The 23,489-nt window shown below is 44.3% G+C and overlaps 1 protein-coding gene across 1 annotated transcript in view; it reads right to left on the bottom strand.

The window, feature by feature from the left end:
- Ppapdc1a (phosphatidic acid phosphatase type 2 domain containing 1A) overlaps positions 1-23,489 on the bottom strand; it is a 130,063-nt gene that overhangs the window by 76,083 nt on the left and 30,491 nt on the right. The window contains exon 2 of the mRNA XM_005412174.2: positions 9,053-9,161. Within this exon, the coding sequence (XP_005412231.1) occupies positions 9,053-9,161 (109 nt within the window). The remainder of the gene's footprint in view (positions 1-9,052; positions 9,162-23,489) is intronic.

Genomic DNA, 23,489 nt, shown 5'->3' with positions numbered 1-23,489 from the left:
GGTGTTGATGTTCCGTATGTTGCTAAATCCTCAGGGTACCAGTATCAGAAGGGATAAACATTCCACAGATATCCACAAATATCTCGCAGTCAGCAGTGGGAGGGGTGAGAATGCAGCAGCTATTGACCAGTGCTGTTTATTTGTTGGAAATCTTCCCCTGCATTCCAATTAGATGTCACTTTTTGGGAAGGTGCTTCCAGATGAGACAGTCATGGCTGGAAGATGATTTTCTTTTACGAAAGCAGAATTCATGTAAATGAACATGATTTTTCAAAACATTTAGAGATTGTTTTGCAGACTTAAGTACAACCATACTGCAAGAGCTCAAATCACTGTAGGGATTCCTCTTTGATACCCATCTTCAGGAACAGTATATGAAGCACCATAAAACACTGCATCTTACTTGCACCCTTATCCTTGTGACCACAAATGGTAGTAATTAGTTTAAAGATCTTCCTTATCAGCTATGATTCTCAGTAGCGTGGGCTGTTTAATAGTCAAATAGGTCTTGCCACCATGAAGAATATGCAAAGGCATGTGGCACATGTGCTGAATGGCAAAGGGTTCAGGGCTGAAGCAGAAACTTCCCACACAGCTACATGGAATTTCCCCACAGCTACATGGATGGCAGTACTCATGTGTTAATTAGTGGTTCCATGAAACTACAGAAGTTCCCACAAGTTCTGGGATAGCTCATACTGAGCAGCTGCAGGGCTAACATGATTTGCTCAAACACACTTACATGACCAGGGTGGGGATTGCATGTGTGTGTTGGGGGAAAGGGTACTGAATATGGCCTTGTGCAGGACTGCATTTTTAAATAAACACCTCAAATGGCCCTTATGCTAGTGGCTGAGAGGCACTGGGTCTGAACTCCTATTTTTAAGGCCTAAAGAGTGATGGCTGGAGCACTGCCTAGTCATATTCAAGGTTACAACCAAGGCTGAAGAAGTTCTTCTGTTCCCAAATCCAAACATTAAACTTAAGGATAGCTTTCTGCTTCCCATCCCTTTAAGTGCCACGTACAGATCAAGCCACATGCTCTGAAATAGGAGAAAGCATCTCACCGAATAGTGAATGACCCTCCCATAATGACTCCACCAAGTCAAGCTTCATACAGGAGAACAATGTAGAATGGAAGAAGAAAATTACAAGATAATTCTAGCTGATATTTCCAGACACAAATGAAATCCTTGTTCCAAAAAGCTGTCAAAAGAAATCCGATAGCAGGACAATATCACTCAACAGGAGATGGGGCACTGTGTGGGAGACCTGTGAGTGTGCAGCTGGTGAGGAAGCTGGAGAAGTCATTACAGCCTCCCAGCGACTCCCAGTTGGGGAAAAGGGGTTGACGGCTGGGAAATCTTTGATACCACTCCCTGTCTCCGCTCACTTGTTCTAATTGGAATACTCACCCCACTTCCCCAATGGGATTGGACTTAAGTAACCACAACTTTCCCAAGTAGATGCTTTTTACTATATTTTCTAGAACTACTGACCGACCACTTCCTGAGCCTATCCCAAGCACCCGAAGTCACCAGGGGGTCCCCACCTCAAGGTCTTCCAGGGCAAGGAGATGCAGCCTTCAGACAAAGTGCCAAGCTCCACCCCAGGGTGTTGCAAGAGGAATGTGTGTGTGGTTCTATGATGCATCTCTCCCCTCATCTCATCCTAGTAACACGTGATCCTCATCTCATTTCTTCTTCCTGGGCACATATCTGCCATATCCCTGGGTAGCAAAGAACCCAAATCAAGACAGGCATATATTTATATGGATCATTTGCTCCACTTTTGACAAGTACTTTTAAACTAGGAGTTGGAACTAAGATTAAGCCCCAGAAGCCAACAAGTTAGGCAAACAGCTCCCTCCTGGGGCACAGGCAGCTTGGACCTGGGTGAAAGCAGAACAGAGAAAACCAGTTCTTGCCAGACCCTCAAACACCCTGGGGAGACTTCCAGGTCTGCACTCTTTCCGACTTCTCTAACCAGGCTTCATGAAGCTGCCGTCCAGCTGCCCAAGCCTAGGGAATAAAGTGAACACAAAGATGGGGAAAGGTCACATCTACCATCCCACAGGGTGGGGACAGAGACAAAAATGGGGAGGCAAAATTCCTGCACAGGACTGTTTTCCCTTCTGTTAGTGTTTCTGTGGCTAGGCGAAAGGGAAATTCCTAGGATGAGTCCAAGGTAGGAGACGGCGAGTGGTTAGTGCTTATGAAATGGACCCCAGAGAGAACAATGAACTCAGCCAAACGCTGCTTCAGAATACAGGGCATATCCTGAACTCTGGGCTTCAGTTTTTCTCACTTGTCACTGGCTGCTGAAGGGGCATTACTAGGTTAGAATAACAGAGGCTAATATGGGTCAAGGACTTACTAAAGGCCAGGGTCTATTCCAGGCACTTCATGCAAATGAACCCCTACAATCCCCACAGTAACCCTATGAAGTAGGAAGGCAGTGCTCACTTCTGAGTCAGTGGTTCCAATGCATCTGTGGAAGTTCCCACAAGATAGGAATCCACAGAACAGAGAGGTGAAGTAGCCTGCTGAAAGTGCTAGCATCTGGATTTGCACTCAGGCTCTTCAGATCAAGCTCTGTACTTTTTTTAAAAAGCACCAATGTTACAACACTTCTCACCTTACAAAGTATGAGTCATTAAAACTAAGGAAATGCCTTTTGTCCTGACAGGACAAGCAAGGTAAGGAGGCTTGTTTCCAGGACATGGACATGAAACAAGAATGTTAGGGACAGCTGGCATGGCGTAAGCACCCACTTTATGTCAGGGGCCTTCCTCATATGTGTCTAATCTTCCAACTTCACTATGCAGAAACATTACCCTCACTGTACAGGTAACAAGTCCAAAGCTCACAGAGATATCCAAATGCACACAACTAGTGAGTCCAGGACCCCTGAGACTGGGCCCCCATACTCCTGGGTTGTAGTCCTCAACCTCAGTGATCAACCATCTCATTTTACAGATGGGGAAACTGAGGCTGTACTAAATAACAATTTATGAATGATTAACTGCCTTATGCAGCATCCACTCAGAGATGCTACATATAAATCATTAAGTAGTATCCAGTAATAGATGGTTTTGTATGATGTTTATTCTACAGGCTGGGAACGAAGTTCTGTAGAAGAAAATATGTTAGACAGACTGAAGGAGAGCTGAGTTTAAGCCCCAGCTCTGACACTTACATGTTGTGTCCTTAGGCTAATCACTTACCCGCCTCACTTTTCATTCTCCATTTATCTATAAAATGGGTGTAATAATAACATCCACAGCAAAATATTATCACTAGGGTTCAATTCTCTAACAGTTACTGAATGCTTATTATATGTGCCCTGCACTGTTATGGTTGAAACATTGTGTCAACTTGGGGAGTCTAGAGGTTTGGCTAAGTGACTCAGCAGGAAGCCAGGATACTTACTTTGTATACATCCTGAGCCTGTGGAAGAGGAGGGCAAAGATTATGTGAGAGCTACACGCCCCTTAGGTGGGGGTAGCCTGTTTACAAAGTAAGGCAGGGAAAGAAGCTGCTTGCCCCCATTCCTCCGGTTTTGCTCTGGCTGCTTTGCCGTTCGGCTGCCATTCCCCCCTTTGCTCTTGTTGGTTTGCTACTTTCTGCCTCGGAGCCAGCCAAGTATGGACTGAAACCTCCACAAACTGTAAGCTAAATAAACCTTTCCTTCCTTCATGTTGGGCGTTGAGTATTTTGTCTCAGCAACGAGAGAAAAGTAACCAAGACACGCACAAAGGGAAAGGTCCAAGGTCCATCATCCCTTGTGATTCTCTCCATACCCGGGAGACATGTGAAGCTAAAGCCCACCTTTCACAGAGAAGGAAAGTGAGGCACTTTTCCAGAGGCAGTTGATTTTCCAAATTTGCAAAGTCAGTACCTGCAGAAGCTGGGAGGCAGACACTCGGGAGCCCAACCTAACCCAACAGAGAGCAGGCATCTCGCAGAAGCTGGTTATTGGCTACTCTTCTACTTTTTTCCCCAAAAGAGTATTAATAAATGACCCAAACTATACCAAAAAAGGGAACTAGGATCCTGTTCCCAGACACATGGGAGTAAAACATTTTCAGCTGTGGCCCACCTGTGCCCATAGATCGGAGTAACATGTGCCTACAAGTTCAGGAAGGAGGTGGGGACAGGAAAGAGCTTAATTCCCCAGGAACTTTGTTCAGTCCTAAATGGCCAACATCTCCAACCTTGTGTGTCCACCAATAAAAACACAGGAAGTGCCCTCTGTCCCCAGCCTCTGCTCCTCCCAGAAACTGGGTCAGCCGCGGTGCCGATGAAAGGTGCCATGCTGTCCGGATGCTCTGGGAAGTGACAGAACCTGGAGCAGCATGTTTGATGGGGGGAAAGCATGAGGATGTCAAGAAAGGATCAAAGCCCGTGAAGCCCCAGTGTCAGGATGTGAGCCAGAGAAGGGCCTGTCACTGAGGTGCATTCATATCAGGCAGAACAATACGCCCAACATACCTGCATTTCTGGCACCTGACACAAAGGTGTGCTGTAAAGTGATTATAGAGACAACGTTAGGACATAACAACACTTAGAAAAGGCTCTTCTGTGGGTAAACAATTACATCCTAACACAAAGAACAGAGCTGTCAAAGACTATTTAAAGGAACCTGCCCATTAAACTGCCTATCATAAGCCAGCTTTGTCTCTTTTCCTTCCAGCCTCTCTCCCCAAAAAGATTTTATTTCTGTCTTCCTTAGAGGCAGCTGACTCCAAAATGGGGGAAGGCTTGCTATCAAATCAACACAATGTCAGTAAGATTCTAAGACAGCAAAGCTGCCAAGTTGTGGCTGGGGCAAAAAATGACCATGGTAAATTGCAGGTCTTGGGTGGATTTTTTTAAAGCCAAGGAAAGACACTTGTGAATGCCTATCACTGTTTAAATCCCCTACTTGAAACTCACCTGTTCTTCAGAGGTTTTCTAGTGATACTAAACCAGCCAACTTGCATTTATGTCAGGTCCCACTAAGTTGGAAACCAGATCTATTCAGGGTTCTATCCCTGCCTCCTTTGCCTCTTCACCTTACAAATACTCCAAATAAAGTCCTATTCCCCTTACCCTTCCACTCTCCCATGTATACGCCTTTACACACCTGCTTTCTGTGTTTGGTTTGTTACTTGACCCTCTCCACTTCATCCCAGTCCCCAAGCAGATGTCACAGCAGAATGGCCCCAGGTGACATCCTGTGCTCTGGTAGCCAATAGATCCTGGCCCAGTCACTGACCACTATGAATAACACCTTGAACATGTTGTTTGTTTTCATCCTGAAATTTATGGAGTCAAAGTGTGGACCTCAGTGGATTCTGAGAAAAACGAACTGAGATGCTGCCTATAGAGTGATGAACACAGTCCCTGTCCTCAAGGAATGCTGCTGCTACGGAAGTTCATGATGGTGATAATGATGATGAACCTTCCCAGTGTAGGGAAAGGTGGCTTGTAGGCAGGGAAAAGATGGGCTTTATTAAAAATTAATAGGGAAACTTACTAAAAGCAGCTTCTGACTCTACAGATACATTCTACAGTTAAAGCAATTAGAATGACAAAGGAGGGAAATGAGATGGGAGAGGCCCCAGGTAACACAATTACCATAATAATTTATCAAGAAGTGTTAACAAAACAAGAAGAAGTGAGAAACAGAAAAGACCAGGAAAGCCAGCTCTCACCCACCTGATAAAGGAGATAACAGGCAGCCACCCAAAAACTCTTATTTACTATGTAAAACACACACACAGTGACACATGTACACATGTATGTATGTTCTCACTTTAACAGCACTATATTATTGCACCAGATACACACATGTCCCCTTTACTTAATCATTAAGCCTAACTACCTTCTTATAAAGTTCCCCCACACACTTACCCATCACAAAGGATCAGGAAGAAATCATACAGCCAGAAAGAAGGTAGGCAGATGTGACCAGGTTAGGATCAGAGACAGCCAGAGAGCCAATCAGATGGCGATATCTTCCAGGTGCCCACATGGGGGATGGGAAAACCTCTAGTTCTAAGTAAAAAGAGCTAGGGAATGAGAGCTCAGAGGTATTCACTTCTGATGCCCCCTAGTCCCCCTGAGTAGCTATCTTCTTTTCCATCTTTTTCTGAATAAATCATCTTCCTTTATTTTGAACTCTGGCTCTTTAATTCATTACTGAAGTTGAGAGTTTTTGAACCAAGCCACTGCATGTTCCAGAGAGGAGTGCTGTGTACATCCTACTCCGCCACAACACTAGAACCACACCTAAGCCTCCCTACTGGCCTCCCCCAGATTCTATTCTTTATTAGAGTGTCCTCTCTCTCAAGATCCCGCAAGGTTCCTGAGGATATATCACATATTTGATTTGCCTTCCCACCCCCTCTGGCCCCCATGGTTTCCTACCCACTGCAGGCTCCATGGAAGCCTGAACATACAGAGGTAGCCACTATAGACAATAAGAAAGAGTGTACTAAAAATCAACAGCTAATAAAAACTAAACTGCCCCATACTAAGAAGTAGGTGTTTAGCATGCTATGATGAACCCTATACACTCAACAAGGAACCATGACTCTTTTGAATAAGAGAGCAGCCTTCTGTAAATGCTTCTTGGAAATATCTGCAGTTGGTTGCTTAGAAATCCCCACAAAATGGCAAGTCCAGCCTCAGTGCATCTGAAAAGAATTCTTAGTCTGTCCCTCTGGTCAGCAGTGAGTCATCCAGGGAAACAAGCTCTTGGAAGGAACAGCTCCAACCACTCCCAACCTTCATGTTGACAGATGTGTCGCCTGAGCTGAGGATGCCACAGACAAAGAAAATGCAAGCTGGGGAACTTCCTGGTGATGTGATTACCACTTGTTCTGCACTTAACTCAATCTCCTGACATTATTCTGTTAATTTTCTTGTTACATCTGACCAACTGGCTTCTCTAAAACGCATACACATACAGACACATACACATACCCATGACCAAAAAGACGATTACCCAACAGAGAAACATCTGGGTCAAGATCCTCTTGGTTAGAAAGCTCACCTTTAGATGGAAACATTCCAACTAAAGTAAAGAGACCCAAGATTTTGTTTATGTATTAAAAAATGAAATTTGAGCTTTGAAAAGAAACCAAGGTATTTTAAATATCAGTGAAACTATATGCTCCATTAAATATTCTTCTACAAATATCCAAAGGTTTTAAAAGATCAAAAGCTGACAAAGGATATCTTATATTAAACTCTTAATAAAATTCCAGGGAACAAATCTAATTTATAAGATGACAAAGTATTTTTTCATCTTTGTGTAGCAGGTATTATAAATGTATTACTGCTTTCTTTGTTTTATGATGGAATTTCACAAAATCTTATGACCAAATGCATGAAATTCATCAACTGGTATTAACAAAATAAATGCTTTAGTTTATTTCACCAGGAGATTAGAAAGTGTGAGTCAGTATGTGTGGCTGAATACCCTTCTATTCTCTGCAAATCACAGCACTGAATAACTTCTCTGCTGCCTCAGTCCTACTGCTGCCAACATGCAAATTGCTCCATCCTATTTGTGTCCGCAGCCAGAATATTTGTGGCACTTGTATCTAGTCTTCAAAACAATACATTGTTAATAAATCTAGGACACCATCACAAATTTCTCACCATGTCCTGTATGAATATGTATCTCCAAATTGTGTTTTACAGCACATGAAATGTAAAATCTTAAGAAGGATAACTGATCAGTGGAAGCTTCCCCCATTAAACCCATGAACTCATTAGACACACACTGACTCCTTCATTTCTAGGATTTATAGAAGATTTGAGCAGAAATGAAAAAAAAAAACCCTTACTATAATACTCGTATTCATTATGCCCTACTTTCAACAACCCTAATTTTTCAATTTCCCAGAGATTTACAAAAATCTATTTTATTTTCCAGCATAAAAGTAATTATGAAAAAGCATTGTAACAATACTTTAATATGCATGTGGTGTTACAGGCATTTTGGAGCACTTACAAAAGTCTTTCTAATCATCATTGGTTAACAAGATTTCCTCCATAAAATCAGAGTGATTTCTTTCCAAATGCAGAAGTGGCCCTCCTGTGTTCCATGAAAGTTCTGCAATAGCCACCTCAGTTCTGAGAGACACAGACACAACGGGAGGTCAACAGGAATAACCTTCAAGCAACCAGGTTGCCCACCCAAAGGTTACTGTTGTCGTCCCATAACAAAGGAGAGATCCAATATTCCCTCTTCTACAGGAAGGTTTGATGGCAGCTCTCCAGGGGTTCATTAGCATCAGGAAGGAGTCCTGGATACTCTGCTTCCAGCCTACAGGACAGCCTGTGGCAGAAAATTGAGCTCCAGAGCTGGATCACTAACAGTGCGACTTTAGGTAAGTTTCTCATATCTCTGCACTTCGGTATCTGTAACATGTGGACAATGATGATACCCTTCTCACTAGGATAGAGCAAAACCAAGCTAAAGCTCCAAAGCAAAGGACCTGGCAAGTAGAAAGTGAAGAGGACGGGGTTGCAATTACCATGCAGCAGAGGCAAGAAGTAAAAACAGTCTCAGTATACCTATGGGATAGCTGGATGCTTGTCAGTTTATTAAGAAGAGAGAGACACATGGCAATATGCAGGGGTTAAGGCCAAAGTCTAGTCTTATAAGTAGTCAACAACTAATCACCTAAAACCAGGAAAGTGGTTGACAGAGATCCATGGTGCCCAAGTTTGACAAAATCAAAGCTTGCCCAAGGAGAGGGGACAGGAAGTTCTTGTCATTTGTCTTCTGTTACTATCCATGTTTTGAAACAGCTCAACACAGCCCATGTAAGTGAGTCTCTTCTCTTTCCAAAGCATTGGGCAATTATGACTTCTCACATGACTGGGCTATACCTGTCATAATCTGGAACTGAATTTTAATTTATAGGTTGCCCTCCTTCTCTTTATTCTGACCTGCCATTGTCTGCAGTGAGGTCTAGAAAAGCTAAGATGAAAGCCCTTTGGGTTCATACTTGGGAGAGTGGTCAAGTCAGCCATGAAATGACGGTACTTACAAACATGAGGCGGGTAGGTATGTTGTCTGATTGCACCAAAGGATTTTTATAGAGCCAGATCTCTTCCGGCTGGATGACTCTCTGGAATGGATCCAAAAACTCTGTAAAACTGAAACAAAACAAAGAAAAGTGGGTGAAAGATGAGCATTCCCCTGCCTCCAGAAGTCCCTGCTCTATGCCCTGTAGGCGAAGACCCAGTTTTCCAGAAAGAAAGAAATAAGCAGCTCCTGCTGATGAGTCTCAGCCAGTTCCAACTGGAGAAACACACAGGATCACTGAAACTTTATAGAATCCGCTGTTACCACCGGCCACAAGAACCAATGAAATGCGTATTAAGAATGGCTATGAGATTGTCTCACAAAGGCTCTGAGAACCCCGGGCTCCAAAGGGAGCTAGAAGCTGCACTGCAGCACAGTGGTCCGGAGAGGAGTAAGGCCAGGCCAGCAGCACACTCTCTGGGAACAGGAAGGCTTGAGGTGAAACAAAACTGAGGGAGAAATTGACTCCACTAGGAGAGGAACTGTCCAATTTTGTCCCCCATGTCATTCAGACAGTGCAATGCTGTCACCAACACCTCCACTAGGGGGCAGAGTGAGAATAAAAAGCTGCCAAGATAAGATGGAAATTTGGGATGCGAGAGCAAAGGAAAGAGGAAAGGAAGATAAAAAGAAATGAAGCATAACCTGGTCCACTGCTGTAACAGCTATAAGCATTCTACTTCCTGATCTCTTCACCCTCAGAGACACCCCATTCACCCTACGAAAGCCCAAGATTCCATGTTGAGTCTTAATTGGTTGACACACTAAGTGGAAAACCGGGAGTAGAGGTGGGGAAGGAATGGTGAGTTTGCAGTTTTGGCCATCAGTCTTGTCTCAGGTCTCTAGCCCAATTCTTTCTGGTGATGTTGTTCAGCACAGCTTCAGACATCCCAAAGGGTCAGGAGTTTCTGGGCTTTGAGTGCCAGGCCAAGGGATTCTGATTTTGAGCCAATGAGTCTACTCAGCAGATAGGACAGAAATCCAATATGAAGTCATGGCCCTGGCAGAAGAGAGGATGGGACTAGGAAAGGACAGAGAAGGAAAAACAGAACATGGTGGGAAGTTATAGCAGATGTCCTGGCAAGACATGTTGGCGGAGTGGACAAGAAAAGGGCAGCAGGGAAGGACATACAGGTGAACAGGTGGCAGTGGGAAAAGTAGGACTTCTGCTTTGGGCTTCCAGGGAAAGGGTAGTGGGGACAAAGATGAGGAGCACAGGGACAAAGGAGCAGGAGAGGAGTACGCCAGCTCTCTCCTCCTGTAGGAAGCATGTAGGGTGCTCAGTGGTCCTGGTTTGCCCATGACTTTCCCAGGAATGAAAATATTCCCTGGGATCCCAGGGAATAGCTCAGTCTTGAGAGTCATCCCTAAAGTTGTCACAATTCCTAACCAGAATTCAGGATCTTACAGCTTTGGTTTCTGTCCAGGACTCTAGATGTTATGTGATTATAATAATTCTGCATTTTCTGCCACACTGTGAGGGTAACCAGGGACAGGGACCATTTCAGGGTTACAAGCTCAGAGCCCACTAGCATGCCCTGGCCCCTAGGGGACTCAGACACTGCAGCACTTAATATCTGGTTGAGAGTCTGAATGACTTTGTAATAATATTCTCAATTTGATCAGCTCCACATGCAATTCTCTTGTGTATCCAAAAGAAGCCTCAGATTTCACGCTGTCTTTCTACATGTTTCATGCTCCTTCTCACCCTCCCTCTTTCTCTCAACCCCTCTACTGACTGTGAAGCTTTATGTTTAAGATTAAATCTGCGTATTTATGCAATTTCAAAAATAAAGGAGTGCTGTGACAGTTCTACCCAGCACTGTGACCCGCAGTGCCTCCACCTGGCATGCGGAAGCCACTTTGTAAATATTTCTCAGGTAACAGAATGAGCCCATGCCCAGCATCATCACGAAGCCCAACCAACAATTCATAAACCTGAGCCAGTAACATGCTTCCTGCAGAAGCTGAGCGTAAGTGCACTGAGATCCCTTCAACAGTGCACAGGAACTTCCACCGCCAGCCTTCCACACTTCCTCCAAGTGAGGCAGAGAGGAGCACCTGATTCAGATTTTGGGAAACAAGCTCTCTACCCCAGTTCTTCTCGTGGGGCCTCAGTGTGACCACCTCCATCAGGGAAGGGTGGACTAAACCGGGAGCATCCATTGCAGATCAGCAAGAACCTTCAGGAGACTACTCCACCTAGACCTACAGGACCTGGGAATGTATGTTTAAAAGACTCCCCCAGGTTTCTTGATGGGCCCTGAGTCTGTATCACTGAACTAAATGATGCCTAAGGGTCCCATACCCTGTCTCTAAGGATAACAGACCTTGGTGACTTAATTCTCCTCTGTGGCAACTTTGGCATCTGCTGCAGAAAAGGCCCTAGAGTCAGACCATCAACTTTCATATACCTTGCTGGGTAGCTCCTGGCTAGTCCTTCCCTTAACTTCTCTGAGCCTCAGTTTCCCCATATAAAATAGAGACACCTTAAAGAGTTGGAATGAAAGTTAAATGAAAGAACAGACATGGAATGCCTAACAGAACACAAACAGAAGCTAGTCTCTTATTACCATAATCATTTTACTGTAGCCTGAAAGCTGCATAGAGTTAACTAGGCAGTTTTAAGGTTTTGTTTGTTTTCGTGACAGCCTATCCCTGGATCCTAAGTGTTGTTTTAAAACATTTAAAATGAAATGAAGTAGAATGAATTTTGCTTGAAAGATGATTTTAAGAACATGCAACCTACTTGTGATAACTCAGGCTTCCAGAATACTCCAGTTACTATGGCTACAGAGCAAATCACCCCAGAACATTATTTTACTCATGAGTTTGTGGATCAGCAAACTGAGAGGTGTTTGGCTGGGCAGTTCTCTCTTAAAATCTTTCATGTGTTCACACAAAATGACGTTGACCATGGCCACAGTCACCTGAGGGATGGACTGGACTGCCCATCAAGATTGCTACCCATATGGCCAGCCACAGACACTGGTTGTCAGCTGGGAGTCCAGCCGGAATTGCCACCTGCAGCTGTCTCAGGGTCAATGGAATTCTGCGTGGCCATTGATTCTACCCAGAACAGGTGTTCCAAGAGAAGCAGAAACCGAGTGGCTTTCTCCGACCTCACCTCCAGAGACACAGAGTATCATTTTTATTCTATTCATTAGGAGTGAGTCTTAAAGTCAGCCTCATTCAATGCAGGGGACCAACCTCCCCTTTTGACTGGAGTGTAGCAAGATCCCACTACAAAAAGTAGGTGCATGCAGGATATGGCTTCAGCTACCTCCAGAACACTATCTGCCACCCAGGGTGTGTTATTAACCTTAACAGTCATACAGCCCCACTCTCAGAGCCCGTAAACCTTGATTTCCCCACATAGTAAGCCACAGGTCTAGGAACCAGACAGGCCACTGAGCACTTCCCTCCCTCGCTTTGCCTCCCAGATTCTACCTGGCTGGTGGTAATTTTTCTAAACCTAGTGCACCCAGCCTCTTGCACAATCCTTCATCCTACTCAGAGCAGCTGCAGCCAGAATACATTTATCAAGCAAATTATACTCTCTGGGACTGGTGGTTCCAAGAATGATAGATGTCCCTTCTCCAGCCATGCTCCAGCCACCAGCATCTGCCTCACAGAATCCAGACAGTGAGGTAGCTACTCAGAAGACCTGTGGCTTATAAAAGCAAAAGTGGGCAAGGGAGATAATGCAGAGGAATGGAAAGATAGTGAAGATATTTCGTTTTTTTTTTTTTTTTTTTTTTTTGTTTTTGGTTTTTCTTCGGTACCGGGAATCGAACTCACAACCTTGCACTTGCCAGGCAGGTGCTTTTGCTGCTGAGCTAAATCCCCAGCCCCTATTTCTATGGAAGGCTGTCCATACCCACAAGCATCCTTAGGCATGCTCTTTGGAAGTGGGTAGAAAACCAAGAAATAGAAGCACTCCTTCTAGGTGAGAGTGGAGGTGTGCTTCCCAGTTGCCTCCTCACAAGGGCTCACTGTGCAGTGAGGACCCACAATCACGTCAGGTTGGGGGTTCCACATTTTAGCATGCTCAGGAAACATCTGGGGTTCTGGTACAGGGAATACTGAGAGTTGGCATTTCCAGCAAGCTTCCTATGGTGCGATCATACAGTGCTGCTAATGTGCGGGTCAAACTTTGAGACTCAAAGGCCATCAGCCTTGGGAATTTCCAGAGGATCCCCTGGGAATTCCTGGCCCCAAACCAGCCCTCCTGAATCAGAATACACACATGACAAGACCCTCCAGGACTTCACGTGTCTGCTATGAACCTCCATGCTCTCAAGAAAAATCAAGTTTCTTTCTCCACACTGGGCCATTTGAGAACCAGGTTGTCGAGTTTTACCGTATCCTTCCTCCACCTGTATTGCTATTTTTCTTCAGATGAACACCCTCTGTAAACTAAATTAGTTTATTTTAGAAGAAATTTCATGTCATCCCTTAGTTATAAATTCAGCAACCTCCCCATAAATGCTAGTAGGGTATATCTAAGTCCAATCTAACTCACCTCACAAAACTTCTAAGGTCACCTCAAGCCCGACTTGTGTTGGGGGAGAGGAAAAAATGTAAAAATTAAAAGTGAAAAAGCATGGCCATCTGGGGCCACTCAATGTGGAGGAAAATGGTCCTGCCAGCATTAGGGAGCGCTGCATGAGTCAGAATCTTCCTGGCCACAGTATTGACCAACACCCTTCAATTTTGAAGGAAAGCCTGAAGCAGGTGCAGCAATTCTTTGACTACTGGCAGGTAATAAGTGCCAAAGAAAACCATCATAATGCCCAAAGGGCTCAGACCGATCTATTGATGCAGAGATCCTCTGCAGCTGCACTGGGGTCTGTTCTCCTCAGTGGGACCTTCCCATCTCTGCAGAGACTTGGTTAGGAACAGAAGAATTAAGGCAATAATGTATAAAATGCAGGACCTGCTATACTTAAAATGCAGGGATCACCACCTCTATTGGCTACTGTATGTCACAATATCTTTTAAGAGCAGGACGAGACTTCTAAAATTTCATTAGATTTGATAACCAAAAATAAACAGGAAGAGTCCTACCCAAGAAGGAGATATGGATATCTAATATATCACAAAGTGTCATTTATTAGTCATTTCAAAGAAAACACACTACTTATTCAACTGCTCAGGGATGAAACCAGTATTTTCCTATTTATCAAGAAACTCAGCTTCGCCGTAGGTACCTGTCCAATCTCCAAGCGACTCACTTCTTCCTTCAATATAAGCATTTTTCATAAATGTTAACGATTGCCAGCAGCATTTCACTTTCTAGAAATTCAACTAAAGATAAATTTTCTAAACTGTATAAGTAAAATATTGCTATGCAAAAACCCTGAAGTTACTAGTAAACCAAAACACATCGTTTTGCATGAAAACTATAACTTTCCAAAGTCAAGTAACTTATTGGATTTTCACAGAATTCATCCTTCTGTTTCTTTGCTGTTTTAGAAAATTATTTTAATCTATGCATATCTTGATCTCTTACTTGGAAAGCAGAGACAGTGTTACTTGTCTTCTCCTTAGTTCTTTCATGATAAAGTTGCAAGAATTTGGAAAACATACATGTTGAATATTCAGACACAATTCTAACTTTATGCCAACCAACTCTCTCTGAGCAATTCATGAATAACGTAGATGCTTAAATTCTCCTTAACTACGTATTTTGTACATGCACACAACATACACAAATACACATGCACACATGTCAAATTCAAATTTAAATGAGTAGAGGCAAGCAAGAGCATCCAAGCTTTTAATTTGTACGGAGAATCCATTAAAATTAACTGAAATGGAAAAGAGACTCTGATGCAAAGAATAAACAAAGAATAAGAAGCAGGCAGAGCACAAACATAGGAATGAAATCAAAGAAAAACAACAGAAAACCAAAGGCATTTTCCCTGGAGGTGGGGGCAGCCTGGCTTAAGGTTACTTTTTCATGATAAATCACAGGATCACCACCTTCCTCCTTTCCTTTCTTCACCTATATCTTCACCTACAAGCAGCGGGTGCAATTTTAAGGACCACACAGCACCACTGGGCATGCTCTAGCCTTTTTACTGACCTGGCAACAAATAAGAACATAGTTCTGCCACTGGAAGACCCCAGACTATGACCAACAGGGCAGCATCAGACCAGTGTCAGACGACATCTTCACTCACTCCTCTGGTTCCTGTGGCTACTTTTCTATTTGTGTGGTTCAACCTGACTTCAGGTTGGGGACAGACACAGCAAGTGACAGACAGAAGATTACCATCTTTGCCAACTGTTTATTCATTCAACAAATATTTACTGAATCTATGATGTGCCAGGTACCATCCTGTAACAGTGATGAATAAAACTATAGCCCCACTCTGTGGAAACTACAATCCAAGAGTCCTGAGTCACAATCAGTTTGGGTATGAGATGTTAAGATCTTTAGTTAGAAGCCTCAAAACATTATCTACGTATGAGATTATCATCCTACTTTGCTTTAAGCAGAAATCTAGTTTGGGGTATTTTTGGACTTGGACTTATGAAATGACACTCAAAAGGACTAGTAGTGAGGACCCTGGTCCTCTAGCGATGTTACAGTGTGTGTACCTATCACTGTCCCTGTTCTGAATATGACAATATATTTTGCTTAAAGTGGAGCCAGCCAGAATAATGGCCAATCTCAACATCACACTAGCAGGAGTAGCAAGTTCATGGCCAAGGGCCAATGACACCACAGTCACCTTGAGCCTCCTCTAAGTCAAAGCCCAGTCTCCTCATTATCCTCTAAAGTATTCTATGAATTTTTCAATGACCCTTAGCATATATGTCTTGACAATAAGTTTCTTCCTAAATCAGACGATACTCTAGGGGACTTGAAAATCACATGTTAGCCAACATTCTTCTCCATCCCTTCCCCAACCTTAAAGCTCACAAATTAAATAAAAATGTGAACTTAATCAGATAACTGGACTTGGTTCAAACCCCTGCTTCAGCATGTGCCAGTTGGGTAGCTTGAGAGACCTCACTTAACTCCTCTATGACTTTATATCCCCTCCACCCACCAGGACTGCCACAACCGCCACTGGCTATGCTGTGAGCAAACAATAGCCCAGAAAGTCACTTTCAATCCTTGTTACCTAAAGGAGAAAAACACACAGCATGTGATTATTTTAAAAAAGAAAGCTTTCTACGTGAGAGGCAACAATAAACATGTTTCCTAACTGCATTATTGACTTTCCCTCTCCATCCGGTCTCTCCAATGAAAGAGGAAAGGACCATACAAATGGGCATCGGATGCGGTCAGCAGAGCAGGTCAGCTGCTCCATCCTTGGCAGGGAGGAGGTGTATCGGAGTTTTCACTACTCCTTGGAACAGAGGAGTAATGTGGTTTTCAAGGAAGAATAATAGATTATTTTGGTGAGCCAGTGAACCCACAACCCTCCTCCAGACAGGTCTTGCTCTGAGTTGGAGCAATTTGCTATCCCCAAACACAAAAGTAACAGAATAATAAGCATAACAAGTTGTCCTATTTGGATCATCTTGGGCCACGCCCTTCACTTAGCGCTTTCCAAAAGAAACTTAGGAGGCAGGAATTACCATTATTCCCATTTTAAGAAACAGGAGCACCGAGGCTATGAGACAAAGTGTACCTTGTCCAAGTTCACACAGCCCTATGTGCCAGTGTCCACTATTCAAAAGTACACTGGAAACTTTTAAAGAGAGAAGAAAATAAAAATAAAACAATGAAATAAAAAAAAATTCTTTCTCCCTTCCTTCCTCCCTCCCTATGACCCATATCTTCAAATATTTTAAGAGACAATCTTTCCTATAACTAGAGACACAATGATGTGGCCTCAGCCTTGGGAAGCACAAACATTGATCTCTGATCTCAGTGTGAATGACTGAGGCCGTGTTCCTGCAGAAAGCAGTTTAATGCAGGTTGGCAAAGAGGGAGAAAGATGCAGGGAAGGAGATGGGAAAAGAAAAGAAGATCCCAGGTAGTTACTCCCACCAGCTCCCTCCTACCTGTCACTCAAGGGGCAGCTTCCCTTGGTGTCTCTGATTTAATCAAGCAACCCATTCCCTACCGTGGTAGGAGAGAACTGCATCCATTGGACGAGTCCTGGCCCAGACAAGCAATAACTCCAGGAATCTTCCATTGAGATGAGCTCCCAACAAAAGCAAACACTGAAGCTTTGAAAGTCCAAGTGCCTTCCTGAGGAAAAACCAGAATCTACATCCCATCCCTTACTCTAAGTCCATCTCTTTTTCAGCTGTACGTACACAGAGTCTGAGTTTCCGTTCATCCCTTACCAAGCATGTGACTGTGAACAAATCCTTCGCCTCCCAGGCCTTGGTTTTTCTCATCTGTGAGGTGCAGATAGGTGTGAAGACCCAGGTGAGAAGGCAAATATGCACTTTAAGTGAGTTGGCCCATGGCCAGTGCTCACAGGGTGCCAGTGTCCAACAAAAGGGTATAAAATTTAGGCAGTGTATAAAACCTAAATGAAGTCCTGATGTTCTATATTCCCTTGATATCTGAAATGAAGAGGGCTTCCAATGTCCTAACCACATGTTCCCCTTCCCACACTCTGCTTCCAGGTATAACATTCCCTGGCCAAACAACCCTTCTTATAGAGGGGACCGGGAACAGTTCCTGCCTATCCCTGAAGAGTGAACACAGAATCATTCAAACAAGCCAATCACATCCTCTAGCAGAAACCAGGGGACACCCAGCCTGTTGATCCTACCAAGCCTGCTTTTCCACTCTGTTCCAGCGTGGCACTGCCTGGCACGCAGTGTCCCCCTCCAGGCTGTGATTACATATGACAAATAAACTGCTGATCTCATCTGTCCAATGTTGAGTGTTGTGCATGGCCATCTCCAAAACCCAAGGACAGGAATCCCTCCTTTGACACCAGTGTGAAAAGGACACAGTGAGGACCTGTACCACATAACTCTACTCCATAAGCCTGCTGAGGTGGGACAGAGTGAGTGCCAGAGAGTGGTGGGATGTGTGAGCCAAACCTGGAAATGTTCATCTGTGCAGCTCCCTGGGCTGGAAGAAGCAGAGACCCACAGAGAGATCAGGAACCAGCTTCCTAGATGAGGCCAAACTACCAACTCAAGATACATCTGCTTACCCCAACCTCCTCTTCAGATTTTAGAAAGAAGACACGAGCTTTCATTCCATACCTGTGGTCCTTAAATCTGGGCCCCTGGCCCTTGCTTCTGCACCCTGCATTATAACAAGCCACGAAGTCCAATACATGGCATCTCTGTGAAGCATTCTTCCCCAGCAGGTAAACCCCAGTGTATCAGGACTTTGTACCCAGAAGGGACAGGGGAACAGATCAAACACTTCTTGGGAACAACCCAGGAAGAAAGAAGGAATGTCCCATTTTACAGGAGCCCAAAGAAAGAAAGCAACCAAATGTAACATATGGGCTTTCGCTGGACTGTAGGTTGAAAATCAACAAGAGCTATTTAGATATTGTGAAAGGGAAGGAAATTGCTCAAAGAGAAGGATACCTGGGATGAGGGAAAGGAGAAAAGAAAGAAAGGAAGGGAAAATATATATATGTATACACAAGGACAGCTGGGATAATTGTACTGCTGATGTCTATGGTTTATTAAAAGGAACAGTTTATGCTTAAATTTTTTTCTTCTTGACCAATTTTGCATGCTTATATCTGGTAATCTGAACAACTAATTTGAAGACAACAATATGCAATATAACATCCATTGTGAAATTCCTACCGCCTTGTTTAGTGAAGCTCTGTATTGTTTCTAATGTTTCCTTAGTACTTTTTATTCTCTTTAATGGTTTTATCTGTCTTGTATTGTTACATCTGGTAATCTGAGCAGCTTTGTTGAAGATAACAATATATAACAGAACAACCATTGTTAACTCCTATATCTTGTTTTGAAATCCTGTATCATTTTTATTTTGTGTTGTTTTGCTCTTGTCTTTGTTGTTGTTTATTTTGTTATTGTTGTTTCCCTCTTTAAAATGAAAATTTATAAAAATGAAGCTAAAGAAACACTTAAAAAACTACAAGAACTTAGAGGATGACTTGAGAAAACTAGGACAGAAGAGTGAATTGAGTATTAGAAAAAACTCATTTCCTTTGTGCAGTAAATGCATGGATGTGTGGAAAAACACTTTCTTTTTAAAGGCAGAAACATTTATGAGGTTAGGATCATGATGAGTCAGCAACTTACTTTCAGGTCATTCAGAAAAATAGACATGTAAACATAAATATAGATGTGAAGCAAATAGAATAAAATGTTAATGATGGTTAAATCTTGGTGGAGTCTATAGAAGACCATTCTACATTTTCAAATGCTTTGTGTCATTAATAGTTGTCAGGGTAAATGTTAGCATAGACAGGTCCAGAAATGGGACCGCAAAGGGAGAGCAGTGCAGAGCACAGGGGTAACTTCACCATGAAAGATAAACAGTTGGCTGTCAAAGTCCTGGGGCTAAAAAATTTGCATTCCATTCTTGCCACTTACCCGATGCATGAGCTTGGGAAAGGTGTGATCTTGTATGGGCCCTGGCTGCCTCCTCTGTAAATGCACCTACCTCAGGGAATGACAAGGAGGAATCAAGTGAGGTAGTGCAGAATAAACTTACTTGAGAGCCAGGCTGCTCTAGGCTCAGTGTATGATCCTTTCCCACAGGATTTCGTCTCCAGCAGGGACGGTGTATTCAAAGCCACTTCCGCTTCACAGAAAAAGCAGAGCACATTCACACGTGCCCACAGTGGAGCACACGTCTGACTGTCAGCAGAGCTTGCCCAAAACACGCAGAAAGCATGCGTCACACAGAAGTGCAAGTGAGCAGAGCTGCTGTTTCCAAGTGTTCAAAACTTTTGCACAGAGGGCAGCTTCCCCTTGGAAGGGAACAACTGAGGACTGGAAATGTGCTCATGGCCTGAATGCAAACAGAAAATCCTGGTCTGCATAAGCCCAGGCAGCAGAGCCTGAGCCTGCAGGGGCCAGTCAGGCTTCCTAGCCGGACATGCTGTGCAATACCCCTCCTTATCTGCAAAGTGAGTGGAATATGACCTGGGGAGGTGGTGAGGACCTAAGATTACTGTCAGGGCCCCAGAGAGATCTCAGCAACTAGCATTAACACCGGTCATTGAGAAGCTGGAAATTAAAGAAATATGTGAACACTGAATAAGGTGTGGACTTTATTTGGATTCTAATTCAAATAAATGATTGTTAACATCATCAATATTACCAAGGGGGAGTTATGTGGGATTTTTGTTGTTATTTAGTCTCCTCACTTTGGTTTTAAGTTCTCACCCCTTAAAATCACACACTGAAATATTTATCTATGAAAATGATGCTAGGAGAACTCAGCCTCCAATTTACTCTAGAATGTCTATAAAATATTCATTCCTGGGTTAAATAGGAGCCTTGAGGAATTTAGCCAGAACCTCTAGAACACTCTAGAACACTCTAGAACATTCTTCATACACACCTAGGCCAGGCCACAGCCCGATCCCAGGACATAGCACTGAGCAGAGATTGGAGAATCTGGGGAGAAGAGAACACAAATCAATTCAGTGAAGGTGGGGACTTAATTTGGAGGGGTTTCTAAGCTTTGTTTTAACAGAAACACACCAGGCAGAGAGCACTGGCTCCTATCCAGAGGCCTAGCCGTGTCTCTGAGATTTCCCGCCCATTCACCCTCCCCTGGGGCCACCGGGCAGCAGCACAGGCAACATCAGGCCTTTCTGCTGCTCCCTCGAGGTCTCACCTCAAGGACCCAGACATCTTCCAGGTCCTGACCTGAGCCCCGGCCATCTCTGTATGACCTATAATCCCTCTGTAGAAGGGTAAGGCTGTGTTCTTTTGAGCTGGCAAGTGAGAGGAACAGCCACAGTCAGAAGACTCAGGCCCCGGCACAGCCCATAATCAGATGCGAGACTGAGGACAGGCTCAGGACAAGGCTGAGAGCATCTCCCTAGAACACACCAGCCTGCTGAGCAACTAAGCTCTGGGGAAATGGGGATCTCCCCTCTGCCTCACAGAATGCCTGGGCTTAGAGCTCTTTAGCAGCTAAAGGACCCTCATTTTTGCCTCAGAAATTGTTTTGCTGATGGTGAGCCTCACTAGGTGTTTGCATGGCCACCTAGCTGTAAATGCTTCACTCCCTAATCCAAGGTGAAATGAAAACGCAGGCCTATGGATCTGTGCTTGACTTTGGACCTGAAGACAATCCCCTGCCAGTGTCTTCGGTCCCACCAGCAGCCAGCATCCTTCTGAAGGACAAGCAGTAGCTGCCTGTTGGTACAATTGAGGTTGATGGCTGAGCTGAGCTGCTCGCTTGAAATCTTCCCAAGAAGAGGATGAGGACTAACTGGATCATCATCGCTGCTGTGCACATTCAGCCGCTCCAGACAGAACGTGAGGGCTATGGCAGAACATCAGTTCCAAAAGGGCAATAGGGATTTTAATCTGCTTCTGATTAAAACTGCATTGTGACCACTTAGCACACTGTCTGGCATGTAGTAGGTGCTCAATAAATATGCACTGACATGTAGTAGGTGCTCAATAAATATGCACTGACTCAATGCCAAAGAAATAAATCTGTAACAGCTGCCTCCATAAAGACACAATACTCTGCCACATGGAACCTTAGTAAGAGCTGGCAGCTGGCAGCCCTTGAACTGAATGCAGCCTGCTGCTGTGTTTGGTTTGGGCTGCTTGGTGTTGTAAAAAAATGTAACTCATGGCCAATATTTAAAAACTGGGAGTTTTCACATCAAAATTGGAATCTGAGGCTTCTGTTGAGTTGAAGAATTTAGCGCTGTCACTTTGGGTCTGCATCCATCTGTGGCAAGCATCAGTTAAGGGAGCTAAAAAGCAGCTTCCCACTTTGGAAAAGGCAAATGTCCACCCCACAGGTGTCCGGACCATACAGACTGAGGCACCTGTTTGTGTCAGTGACCCGCTCCCATCCTGATTGTGCAGTGTGGCACCTGCACTCCCTTCTCATGGCTATTGAGACTGTTTGCCAGTTTGTTGCAGGCGGGGCATGTAACTGTCCCCAGGACCCCTGGGACCCACTTCATGAAGTCAGCTCCCCTGTGGGCAACTGCACCTGACTGTTCCCTGAGTGGTGTATGAAGACTAATTGATCCATGGCAGTTGTGTGTCTCACTACACCCCCCACCACCATCAGCACCACCAATTCCACAGGAAGAAGTCAGCTTGCAGACTTGATCTCCTTCTCGTCTGCTCCAGGTGTGGGAATACTGGCCCCACAGTACTCACTGAGAACCAGGCTGGGTACAGCAGAGACAGGTGCATGATTCCTTTTTCACGCACTCTTTGCAAATGCATCTGCAGAGGCATCTAGGATAAAGGAGGGGAGGGAAGGAAGGAGGGAGGGGGGATCGGCTGATCTTCTGCTGAGTGTTTCCCATGTGCCAGGAACCTGCCAGGTGCTTCTTACATCTTGTCTCAATCACTCCTCAGAAGTGGGAAGTACACACAGTTTTCTCTATTTTCCAGAGAAAGAAACTGAGGCTCAAAGAGATTTCCTGGCCTGCCCAAGTTCATTCAGGTAACAAGCAAAAGTAAGACTCAAACTTCTAACCATAATCCTGGGTCTTTCCACTGTGCCCACCCTTTGAAACAGGGGAGGGAGGAAGGCAATGGAAAGGCTGAAAACAACTGCTTGATTCTAAGGGGCACAGTGGGAAGAGCCAGGCTAAGGGGATGTAGGTGGGTGCTGATTAGCAGCGTTGGATCAAGGATCAAAAACGCTAACCTGCCACGACTCAACCGGTGGCTATTTTATAATTGTAGGAAAATCACCCACCTTTCAATGATTCAACTTCCTTACTGGTGAAATGGACATTCTTACTTATTCATTCATTGGCAGTAAGACAAGGTAGTTAAATGAAAAGCACAGCTTCTGAAACCCATTTCCTCGAGTGTGACCTTGGCCAAATCACTTCACTTCTGTGTGCCTCAGCCTCTTCACCTGTACAAGAATTCTAAACTCTCCGGCACATAACAAAGACTTGATAAACATCAGCTTTTACTTGTTATTCGTTTATTCACTCAGCATACACTGACATCTCACCCACATGGCAGAACTGTTCTGAGGCTCAAATATGAGAGTAAACTTGGAGGTGCTTTATACACTGTGGCCCTGTTCAAAGGTGGCTAGCACGGATCCTGGGCCCCTGCAGCACTGCCTTTGTGTTCTCTGATCACCCTTCCTGGTCACTTCCTCTTGCCCTCATGAATAATGCTGCCCCACAAGGCTATCTTGGGACTTGGTCCTTCTCCAGTTGGGCCGCCCCTGCCTCTGGGCACTCTTGATTTCTGGGGTCTCACTGTAGTCTCCACCCCTGAGGCCCCATTTC

This window comes from Chinchilla lanigera, unplaced genomic scaffold, assembly GCF_000276665.1.
Source record: "Chinchilla lanigera isolate Chin_1 unplaced genomic scaffold, ChiLan1.0 scaffold00150, whole genome shotgun sequence".
Lineage (NCBI taxonomy): Eukaryota > Metazoa > Chordata > Mammalia > Rodentia > Chinchillidae > Chinchilla > Chinchilla lanigera.
The sequence above is the reverse complement of the archived record's forward strand: the minus strand, read 5'-3'. Positions and strand labels throughout refer to the sequence as shown.